The following is a 12,146-nucleotide window of genomic DNA, read 5'->3' as shown; positions in this document are numbered from 1 at the left end:
TGTACCTTTAAAGTTGGTTGCCTACCGCCATATAAAATCCACAGAAGAAAGTGCGCTTTGGTTGTAAATGGACCAATCACTAGTTTTGCAGGGGTCAATGGTTCGTGATTTTCCCGAAACGCGGGTGGCTACTGCTAAATTACACTAAGGCTGCCATGGCATCTCTCTTGAAAAATATACATTTCACTGTGAAACGCTGCTGACTATCAGGCAGTGGGCAGGCTGTGACTGAATGGTTGGTGCGGCAGGTAGCCTAGTTAGAGCGTTGGGCCAGTAACCGAAAGGTTGCTAGATCGAATCCCCTTACGTTAAGCAACTTATTGGTTGTTGTAGCTAAAGCCCCCATTCATTGTTTTAATACGAAGTCAACGACACTTAAGAAACCGTTTAGTTTAGCTGATCATGTACTACCTTGATTGACTAGCTAGCTAACGTGACTGTATATGTGTTTACACAGGTGGACGAAAATGTGCTGCATGCGGGAGGGATATCACTTATATTCAGATTCCAATAGACTATGAAACGGGTGAGAGGAAATACCTTCACCATTCAGTGTTTTGCATAAACGTAAAGCGCAACAGTGAAAAGAAACGCATCCATCCTGCCTGGCTATTTAGCCAGAGTTAGCTGCTACTGAAGATGAAAACCTTAACGTCAGAGCAGAAGTTTATGTCTCATGAGTGTGTTCATAAATTCAATCTGGAGTGCGCTCTGGGTGTATATTAATCTAGAGCGATGTCAGATTGTCCGTTCGTAAATTCAGAGCGTTTCGCTCTCTAAACTTTCAGAGTGCACACTGGAAGCTTTGGCGGAGGAGGGTTGATCCGGGCGTTCAGACCTCACAACGGCATCCAAGCTAACGTTGGATAGTTTACTTAGCGACTTAGATATTTACAGACACAAATAAGAACACCTCACTGACCATTTTTACCGCCCAAGCAGAGCTGGTTAGGCAGTTTTCATGTTATCCAGAGCGTTGATGACTAACTGCTGCTGGCAATTTAATTGTGTGTTTTGCCAACGTTTACTGACACCGGCCATATTCAATGGGTGTTGTTTGTAATTTCATCCATTATTCTGTGCTCTGGCACGCTCAGACGAGTGTTCTGAAATCGAAGTAGATGGCCAGAGTTAATTTACGAATGCACCCTATATTGTTTGCTTTGCAGAGAAGCACAGAGGATTGCCTTCATTGAATTTGAATTGGCTGAAGTAAGTTTAATCAACCTCTAATCAAATATGCCATATTATGTTGGATATGGCCAGCAAACAAATGTGTGTGTATTGTAATGGCTCAGGGTTCAGCATGGACCGCCATCTATCTAGTGGTTGTGGTGGGTGGTCATTGGCTATCAAATCAAATGTTATTTGTCACTTGCACCGAATACAACAGTTGAACCTTACAGTGAAATGCTCACAAGAATGATTGTGCTGTAATGTTTTGCTCCAGCCACCCTAGTCAGACTTTTCTCTCTGCTACTGCACAGCAAGCGGTACTGCAGTGCCAAGTCTAGGTCTAAGAGGCTTCTAAACGGCTTCTACCCCCAAGCCATAAGACTCCTGAACATCTAATCAAATGGCTACCCAGACTATTTGCATTGCCCTCTCCCCCTCTTTTTTTTACACTGCTGCTACTCTGTTGTTATCATCTATGCATCGTCACTTTAACTCTACCTACATGTACATATTACCTCCACTAACCAGTGCCCCTGCACATTGACTCTGTATATAGTCTTGCTATTGTTATTTTACTGCTGCTCTTTAATCACTTGTTATTTTTATTTCTTATTCTTATCTGTATTTTTTTTAAACTGCATTGTTGGTTAGGGGCTCGATAGTAATCATTTCACTGTAAGGTCTACACCGGTTGTATTCGGCGTATGTGACTAATACAATTTGATTTGCTGTGATTATTTCATCCCTCTTCTGCTGCTATTGATAACATGGTGAGTGAAACACTGTCTGCTTCTAAAGTCAGTCTGGTTTAACTTATAGACCTTTGCATTATCCCCTGTTTTTGTACTATGTACTCTGAGACAGTGACTCTCATTTTTCAAAGGTGTGGTTTGAACCATTCTCTTTCATGCAGGTTTTCCCTCTGTTTTATTGACAGAATGAGTCAGAGTTCTTTTGAAGAACCATTCGGGTCAACATCGCCAAACCTATGAGGATCAAAGAGGGCTCTTCTCGTCCAGGTGAGTGATATGCATTAGTCTCTCTATAAATACTTCAACTGCCCTATGGCTTTGACCTATAATGAAACCCCATAGATGTGATAAAACCCCTAACTTTATGCCATTTCCTCAGTTTGGTCAAATGATGATTGGCTGAAAAGTTCTCGGGAACGACTGCCGAAGAGGCTGAGGTGACAGAGTCCACTGGAGAATCAGACAAATCAACAACAGCAGATGCAAGTTGTGTGTGTGTTCCTGTCTGTCTCTGTGAGTGTAGAACATTGTGTAATAACATCTTATATTGTAAAAAAGCCTGCCACAATAATATATTATCATTGATTGCAGAACGAGCCCCCAGCCAAGAAGGGCAGAACAAACCCCCAGGTTTACATGGACATCAAGATTGGCAATAAGCCAGCAGGGAGACTGCGCTTCCTGCTCCGAGCAGACATTGCTCCAATGACCGCAGGTATCCATGTTCCTCCTTGTTATAATGTATCAGGGACATTTTTGAAAATAGAACCCTGTCATTAGAGGAATATTTGGACTGTATCAAAAGAGATCATATGTAAAGCTGGAAAGATTCAGCCAATTAAGTTTCTCTAGTCTGCAGTTTTTCATGCCTGTTAAATAGAAGCAGCATCCCTTAAAATCTACTACTCTGCCCTGACATCTCCCGTAGAGAACTTCCTCTGCTTGTGCACACATGAGAAGGGCGTTGGCTTCAAAGGCAGCTGTTTCCACCGTGTCATCCCACAGTTCATGTGTCAGGGAGGAGATTTCACCAACCACAATGGCACTGGGGGCAAGTCCATCTACGGGTGAAAGTTTGACGATGTGAACTTTGTCCTCAAACACACTGCTGCAGGTGAGACATGTCCCTGTACAGCTGTAAATATGTCTGTCTGTGAATGAATGTGTAGAGTGGTGAGGAAGTGCATTGCCATATTGCTCTGAAATGCAAGTAAAACTAAATGCATGCTCTTTAACCGATCGCTGTCCGCACCTACCCACCCGTCCAACATCACTACTCTGGACAGTTCTGACTTAGAATATGTGGACAACTACAAATACCTGGTTAGACAGTAAACTCACATTAAGCATCTCCAATCCAAAATTAAATCTAGAATCGGTTTCCTATTTCACAACAAAGCATCCTTCACTCATGCTGCCTAACATACCCTCGTAAAACTGACCATCCTACCGATCCTCGACCTCGACCATGTCATTTACAAATAACCTCCAACTCTCTACTCAACAAATTGGATGCAGTCTATCACAGTGCCATCCGTTTCGTCACCAAAGCCCCATATACTACCCACCACTGCGACCTGTACGCTCTCATTGGCTGGCCCTCGATTCATACTCGTTGCCAAACCCACTGGCTCCAGGTCATCTACAAGTCTCTGCTAGGTAAAGCCCCGCCTTATCTCAGCTCACTGGTCACCATAGCAGCACCCACACGTAGCACCTGCTCCAGCAGGTACAGTGGGGGGGAAAAGTATTTAGTCAGCCACCAATTGTGCAAGTTCTCCCACTTAAAAAGATGAGAGGCCTGTAATTTTCATCATAGGTACACTTCAACTATGACAGACAAAATGAGGGGGAAAAATCCAGAAAATCACATTGTAGGATTTTTAATGAATTTATTTGCAAATTATGGTGGAAAATAAGTATTTGGTCACCTACAAACAAGCAAGATTTCTGGCTCTCACAGACCTGTAACTTCTTTAAGAGGCTCCTTTGTCCTCTACTCGTTACCTGTTTTAATGGCACCTATTTGAACTTGTTATCAGTATAAAAGACACCTGTCCACAACCTCAAACAGTCACACTCCAAACTCCACTATGGCCAAGACCAAAGAGCTGTCAAAGGACACCAGAAACAAAATTGTAGACCTGCACCAGGCTGGGAAGACTGAATCTGCAATAGGTAAGTAGCTTGGTTTGAAGAAATCAACTGTGGGAGCAATTATTAGGAAATGGAAGACATACAAGACCACTGATAATCTCCCTCAATCTGGGGCTCCACGCAAGATCTCACCCCGTGGGGTCAAAATTATCACAAGAACGGTGAGCAAAAATCCCAGAACCACACGGGGGGACCTAGTGAATGACCTGCAGAGAGCTGGAACCAAAGTAACAAAGCCTACCATCAGTAACACACTACGCCGCCAGGGACTCAAATCCTGCAGTGCCAGACGTGTCCCCCTGCTTAAGCCAGTACATGTCCAGGCCCTTCTGAAGTTTGCTAGAGAGCATTTGGATGATCCAGAAGAAGATTGGGAGAATGTCATATGGTCAGATGAAACCAAAATATAACTTTTTGGTAAAAAGTAAACTCGTCGTGTTTGGAGGACAAAGAATGCTGAGTTGCATCCAAAGGACACCATACCTACTGTGAAGCATGGGGGTGGAAACATCATGCTTTGGGGCTGTTTTTCTGCAAAGGGACCAGGACGACTGATCCGTGTAAAGGAAAGTATGAATGGGGCCCTGTATCATGAGATTTTGAGTGAAAACCTCCTTCCATCAGCAAGGGCATTGAAGATTAAACGTGGTTGGGTCTTTCAGCATGACAATGATCCCAAACACACCGCCCTGGCAATGAAGGAGTGGCTTCGTAAGAAGCATTTCAAGGTCCTGGAGTGGCCTAGCCAGTCTCCAGATCTCAACCCCATAGAAAATCTTTGGAGGGAGTTGAATGTCCGTGTTGCCCAGCGACAACCCCAAAACATCACTGCTCTAGAGGAGATCTACATGGAGAAATGGGCCAAAATACCAGCAACAGTGTGTGAAAACCTTGTGAAGACTTAAAGAAAACGTTTGACCTCTGTCATTGCCAACAAAGGGTATATAACAAAGTATTGAGAAACTTTTGATATTGACCAAATACTTATTCGCTACCATAATTTGCAAATAAATTCATTAAAAATCCTACAATGTGATTTTCTGGATTTTTTTCTTCATTTTGTCTGTCATAGTTGAAGTGTACCTATGATGAAAATTACAGGCCTCATCTTTTTAAGTGGGAGAACTTGCACAATTGGTGGCTGACTAAATACTTTTTTTTTGCCCCACTGCATATATATATACTGCACATCTACCATTTCAGTGTTTAATTGCTATATTGTAATTACTTCGCCACCATGGCCTATTTATTGCCTTACCTCCCTTATCCTACCTCAGTGCACATACTGTATATAGACTTTTTCAACTGTATTATTATTTGTTTATTCCATGTGTAACTCTGTTGTATGTGTCGAACTGCTTTGCTTTATCTTGGCCAGGTCGCAGTTGCAAATGAGAACTTGTTCTCAACTAGCCTACCTGGTTAAATAAAGGTGAAATAAAAATAAAATATGCAGATTTGAATGAGTATAGTTTCTGATCACATGAGGATAAATGCACCTCTCTCTCGTGTGTAATAGGTCAGCTCTCCATGGCTAACTCTGGAGCAAACAGCAACGGCTCTCAGTTCTTCATCACCTGTGACAAAACGGATTGGCTGGATAACAAACATGTGGTGTTTGGAGGGTTGATGGAGGGCATGGAGGTGGCAAAAGCCATGGAGGTACAGTGCCTTGCGAAAGTATTCGGCCCCCTTGAACTTTGCAACCTTTTGCCACATTTCAGGCTTCAAACATAAAGATATAAAACTGTATTTTTTTGTGAAGAATCAACAACAAGTGGGACACAATCATGAAGTGGAACGACATTTATTGGATATTTCAAACTTTTTTAACAAAACAAAAACTGAAAAATGGGGCGTGCAAAATTATTCAGCCCCCTTAAGTTAATACTTTGTAGCGCCACCTTTTGCTGCGATTACAGCTGTAAGTCGCTTGGTGTATGTCTCTATCAGTTTTGCACATCGAGAGAATAAAATGTTTTCCCATTCCTCCTTGCAAAACAGCTCGAGCTCAGTGAGGTTGGATGGAGAGCATTTGTGAACAGCAGCATTTGATTCAGGTCTGGACTTTGACTTGGCCATTCTAACACCTGGATATGTTTATTTTTTAACCATTCAATTGTAGATTTTGCTTTATGTTTTGGATCATTGTCTTGTTGGAAGACAAATCTCCGTCCCAGTCTCAGGTCTTTTGCAGACTCCATCAGGTTTTCTTCCAGAATGGTCCTGTATTTGGCTCCATCCATCTTCCCATCAATTTGAACCATCTTCCCTGTCCCTGCTGAAGAAAAGCAGGCCCAAACCATGATGCTGCCACCACCATGTTTGACAGTGGGGATGGTGCGTTCAGGGTGATGAGCTGTGTTGCTTTTACGCCAAACATTGTTGCCAAAAAGTTCAATTTTGACCAGAGCACCTTCTTCCACATGTTTGGTGTGTCTCCCAAGTGGCTTGTGGCAAACTTTAAACGACAATTTTTATGGATATCTTTAAGAAATGGCTTTCTTCTTGCCACTCTTCCATAAAGGCCAGATTTGTGCAATATACGACTGATTGTTGTCCTATGGACAGAGTGTCCCACCTCAGCTGTAGATCTCTGCAGTTCATCCAGAGTGATCATGGGCCTCTTGGCTGCATCTCTGATCAGTCTTCTCCTTGTATGAGCTGAAAGTTTAGAGGTGACGGCCAGGTCCTGGTAGATTTGCAGTGGTCTGATACTCCTTCCATTTCAATATTATCGCTTGCACAGTGCTCCTTGGGATGTTTAAAGCTTGGGAAATCTTTTTCTATCCAAATCCGGCTTTAAACTTCTTCACAACAGTATCTCGGACCTGCCTGGTGTGTTCCTTGTTCTTCATGATGTTCTCTGCAGGTGCATTTATACGGAGACTTGATTACACACAGGTGGATTGTATTTATCATCATTAGTCATTTAGGTCAACATTGGATCATTCAGAGATCCTCACTGAACTTCTGGAGAGAGTTTGCTGCACTGAAAGTAAAGGGGCTGAATAATTTTGCACTCTCAATTCTTCAGTTTTTGATTTGTTAAAAAAGTTTGAAATATCCAATAAATGTCGTTCCACTTCATGATTGTGTCCCACTTGTTGTTGATTCTTCACAAAAAAATAAAATTTTGTATCTTTATGTTTGAAGCCTGAAATGTGGTAAAAGGTCGCAAAGTTCAAGGGGGCCGAATACTTTCGCAAGGCACTGTAAGAGGGGATGGACATGCTGGGGAAGATCTCAAATGCATACTCTTCGTGTCCTCTCCTCGTCTCCTTCTCAAACCCATTGGATGAGAAAGCCAGAGGTCCCTACCCTTTTAACTTTCTCCTCCAATGGGTTTTGAGAAGGAGACTATGAGAGGGGATGCGAGGAGTAAGCAATTGAGATTCTCCCATGGAGGGGAAGTAGGGTCCTATAGGTTGTTACAGACTGTCAAGAAGTTGTGTACCAAGACTCATGTCATGTTGTCTGTCACCACACGCACAAGGAACAAAAGAAGGCAAGACCAAGCAGAAAGTGATCATTTCAGACTGTGGAGACTATGTTTAACTTGAAGCACAGAAGAGTGACTGTTGTCGCTGAGTGTGTTACTGTATGTGTAAAAAAATATGCAGTGTCAGACTGAAGAATGGTAAACTGCTCAGTTTTTATCATGTACTACACATGTCCATGACTCATCTCCTGTACATGGATTCTCCCTGTTCTTCCCACCTTCTCTGTGATGCAAATATTACAATAAACACTTGTTTTATAATAAACATAAACAACTGCTGTATCAATGTCACCTTTTCCAAATTGTAAATAAAACGTTTTCTTCGTTGATACAGTATAGGACTGTATAGTGAATACAAATACTTACATTTCCTCTAGAAATGTACCCCAACATTTCTAAGAGGTTGCATTATATATTCAATAATTTAAGTTTATGGGTCTTCAATGAAAAAAAAAAAAAACTCGATATTTTTGACTAACGGTCTGAAATAATGCCTATGACCAGCCGCTCCACTCTGAATAACATTTAATTGACCGGCGAAAACACTCCGCTCGATGGTTCGTTCACGAGCCACACCTGGATAAATGGAACGTTGTACGGTAACGTCGTTATGTAAATTCCCTTGGGAAATCTTCATGGTTTTACTGCGCCCTACAGATGAAAATCTATGTGTCTCCATTACGATACGAACTGCAACTTTCCCGGCGGAGTTTATGATCCTTTCTATATAAAGTCATTTTGAAGTGTAAGTACATTTATTTGTTTAGATTCCCACCTGAGAATCAATAGCTGTACTATACGGTTATTATATAAAGATTGCGAGAGATCAAGTTTGGGTTCTTTTTCGAGGATTGCAGTGATTGCATTTGAGACTATTTTTCTCCGCAGAGCACTGACTAGAATAAAAAATTAGGAAATAAACGAGTTTCCACAGCCTAACCGTGTTATAAAAACCATAAATGTGTCCGGTATTAATGTTTAGGCCTACTATGAATGCAATAGTTCGTGTCTTCAGAAAGTATTCAAACCCCTAGACTTTTTCCACATTTTGTGTCACAGGCTGAATTTAACATTTAATCAATTGATGTTTTGTCATTGGCTTACACACAATACCCCATAATGTCAAAGTGGAATTATGTTTTTAGGATAGTTCACAAATTACAAAAAAAATGAAAAGCTGAAATGTCTTGAGTTTATAAGTATTCAACCCCTTTCTTATGGCAAGCCTCAAATAAGTTCACAAGTAAAAATGTGCTAAAGTCACATAAGTAACATGGACTCTGTGTGCAATAATAATGATTTTTGAATGACTACCTCGTCTCTGTACCCCACACACACACAAGTATCTGTAAAGTCCCTCAGTTGAGCAGTGGATTTCAAACACAGATTCAACCACAAATGCCTCTCAAAGGGCAACTATTGGCATATGGGTAAAAATGAAAACATCCATTGAATACCCCTTTGAGCCTGGTGAAGTTATTAATCACACTTTGGATGGTGTATCAATACACCCAGTCACTACAAAGATACAGGCGTCCTTCCTAACTCAGTTATCAGAGATGAAGGAAACCCTTCAGAGATTTCACCCTGAGGCCAATTGTAATTTTGAGTTTGGCTGTGATAGAAAACTGAGGATGGATCAAAAACATTATAGTTACTGCACAATACTAACTTAATTGACAGAGTGAAAGGAAGGAAGCATTTACAGAATAAAAATATAAAAAATATGCATTATGTTTGCAACAAGACACATTTACATACATTACATTTAAGTCATTTAGCAGACGCTCTTATCCAGAGCGACTTACAAATTGGTGCATTCACCTTATGACATCCAGTGGAACAGCCACTTTACAATAGTGCATCTAAATCTTTTAAGGGGGGGGGGGTGGGTGGGAAGGATTACTTTATCCTATCCTAGGTATTCCTTAAAGAGGTGGGGTTTCAGGTGTCTCCGGGAGGTGGTGATTGACTCCGCTGTCCTGGCGTCGTGAGGGAGTTTGTTCCACCATTGGGGGGCCAGAGCAGCGAACAGTTTTGACTGGGCTGAGCGGGAACTGTACTTCCTCAGTGGTAGACTCAGACACTAAAGTAATAATGCCAAATCTACACTTGAGTTGCTTACCAAAAATACAGTGATTGTTTGTGAGTTTTCGAGTTACAGTTTGGACTTAAATATGCTTGAAAATCTATGGCAAGACCTGAAAATGTTTGTTTAGGGCAAATGTTGCACAATCCAGGTATGGAAAAGTCTTAGAGACTTATCCAGAAACTCACAGTTGTAATCACTGCTAAAAATGATTCTAACATGTATTGACTCTGTTTTGTTTATAAATGACATTATTGTGTATATTGTGTAGATCATTGACAAAAAATGACAATTAAATCCATTTTATTCCCACTTTGTAACACAACACATTTTGAAAAGGTCAAGGGGTGTAAATACTTTCTGAAGGCACTGTAACTTGCTAATCAACAGAAATCCTGTCATGTGTTTTTAGGACATGGGGGCTTTTATCATCCTTAATATATTAACTTTATCATTCAATTTAATTTTAAAAGAAGACCGCAAGTGTGAAAATAGCTACCAGTTATTTGGTTGGGAATTACTTTTTACACTTGGGAAAACAGGTGACACCAGTTGTTTGCATCCTTTTGTTCACTCATACTCAAAGGCCTAATCTTTTCTCCACTTCCTCTCTCTTTTTCTAAAGATCGCTGAAAGTGAAGAACACTCCAGAATTTTACCTGAGATCTCAACCAACAGTTGAAATAGTTTCTCGCACTAATTATTCCGTAATAACTTTGGTCAGGGAGGTAGATTGTGAGTCAGTCTCACAATGAACTGGGCATTCCTCCAGAGCCTCCTCAGTGGGGTGAACAAGTACTCCACGGCGTTCGGCCGCGTGTGGCTGTCTGTTGTCTTCCTCTTCAGGGTCATGGTGTTTGTCGTGGCAGCCGAGAAGGTGTGGGGCGATGAGCAAAAAGACTTCACGTGCAACACGGCCCAGCCTGGCTGCCACAACGTCTGTTACGACCACTTCTTCCCTGTGTCCCACGTCCGCCTGTGGGCCCTGCAGCTCATCTTCGTCACATGTCCCTCTCTCCTGGTGGTAATGCACGTAGCCTACAGAGATGAACGTGAGCGTAAACACACACTAAAATACGGTGAGGGCTGCCAGAAAATCTACATGAACACCGGTAAGAAGCGCGGGGGGCTGTGGTGGACCTACGTCCTGACCCTGGTCTTCAAGATAGCTGTGGACGCCACCTTTGTGTATTTAATCTACCATATCTACGAGGGCTATGACTTCCCCTCCCTCATCAAGTGTGAGCAGAAGCCCTGTCCCAACAAGGTGGACTGCTTCATTGCTCGCCCCACTGAGAAGCGGATCTTCACCATCTTCATGGTGGTCACCAGTCTGGCTTGTATCCTGCTCTCCTTCTTGGAGATCCTGTACCTGGTCGGGAAACGCTGTAAAGAGGTCTTCACCCGTATTATGCACAAGAACTCACCCTCCTCCACCATTCAGCCACGCCAGATGGCCATGGCTACCTCCCTGGTGGTTGGTGGCAAGAATGGAATGCAGTCCAACTCATTAAAGCTGCCCTCAATAAAGCTACCCAGCAAGGATACCTCAGTCCCATCTTATAGCGTTGTCGTGTATGCCTGAGGTAAAGACTGGATAAAGACATTAGAGACTGAATGAGAGAATGCAAAGAAGACATGAGTATGGAGGCAATGGGAAATATCTTCCATTTCTCTTCAGGCCCTCACTGGGCTAGAGAGTACCTCACTGCCATTCAAGACTGTCTTCTCATTGCCTGAGGTACAATGGAACTGGATGGCTCTTGACATTCCTGGATACATTTTTTACCTACCATTCTGTCATTGACCGGGTAATTAAACAAATGAATTAGTCACTTTAAATAAAATATCCATCATTTACAGAGGAAAGTTTCACGCTAGGGCTGGGAAATGTAATGTATTCTTGTGTTATTTGTTTGCTGTCTACCACACCTCACAACTTTACCAGTGCTATTTTTTATGAAAGGACTCAACCATTGCCACACTGTGCCCATACCACTGCTGTTCTTATGCCCTCGAGAAGTTGTTTTCCCTGTCTCATCCTTCATTACGAATGGCAGAGACTGCATCAGGCTTTGTTGTGAAAAAGATGAAGCAAAGAGCAAAGTATTTTCAGACAATTAAAAATATGCAATTTCTTCTATGGACTTTGAGAGTATTTTTCTGGTCATACTGATGTTAGTCCATTAGATATGCACAAACATGGCTTGAAAAATTAGTAGGCTATTCTGTGTTTATGTTTATTACATTGTATATTCTAAAATACATACACTCTGCATAAAGCCAGTAGAGATGATGATTTTAGTGGGTTTCTGTAAGCTGTTGAGGAAACTGTGTATCTCAAAATACATGGATGTAAACATATTTGGGGATATTTAGTGTCTTCAGAATGAGTTCATACACTTTTTCTTGGTTCATATTGTGTTGTGTTACAACCTGAATTCAAAATGTATTAAATATTTTTATCTTT

At 41.7% G+C, this 12,146-nt stretch overlaps 1 protein-coding gene and 1 pseudogene across 1 annotated transcript; both read left to right on the top strand.

Moving 5' to 3' along the window:
* The first annotated feature begins 768 nt into the window (after positions 1 to 768).
* Positions 769 to 7,131, top strand: LOC118362158 (peptidyl-prolyl cis-trans isomerase E-like; annotated as a pseudogene).
* A 997-nt stretch (positions 7,132 to 8,128) lies between these two features.
* LOC118362376 (gap junction beta-4 protein-like) lies at positions 8,129 to 12,146 on the top strand. The gene is made up of 2 exons (XM_035742655.2): positions 8,129 to 8,332; positions 10,302 to 12,146. The coding sequence occupies exon 2, from the start codon at positions 10,428 to 10,430 to the stop codon at positions 11,259 to 11,261; it is 834 nt and encodes a 277-aa protein (XP_035598548.1). The 5' UTR covers positions 8,129 to 8,332; positions 10,302 to 10,427; the 3' UTR covers positions 11,262 to 12,146.

The sequence above is a fragment of the Oncorhynchus keta genome, chromosome 29 (assembly GCF_023373465.1).
Source record: "Oncorhynchus keta strain PuntledgeMale-10-30-2019 chromosome 29, Oket_V2, whole genome shotgun sequence".
Lineage (NCBI taxonomy): Eukaryota > Metazoa > Chordata > Actinopteri > Salmoniformes > Salmonidae > Oncorhynchus > Oncorhynchus keta.
This window is presented reverse-complemented; position numbering and strand designations above follow the sequence as displayed.

Bases quoted from the DNA above. Each gene is read 5' to 3' on its own strand.
- LOC118362376 (XM_035742655.2), top strand. From the start codon at position 10,428: ATGAACTGGGCATTCCTCCAGAGCCTCCTCAGTGGGGTGAACAAGTAC.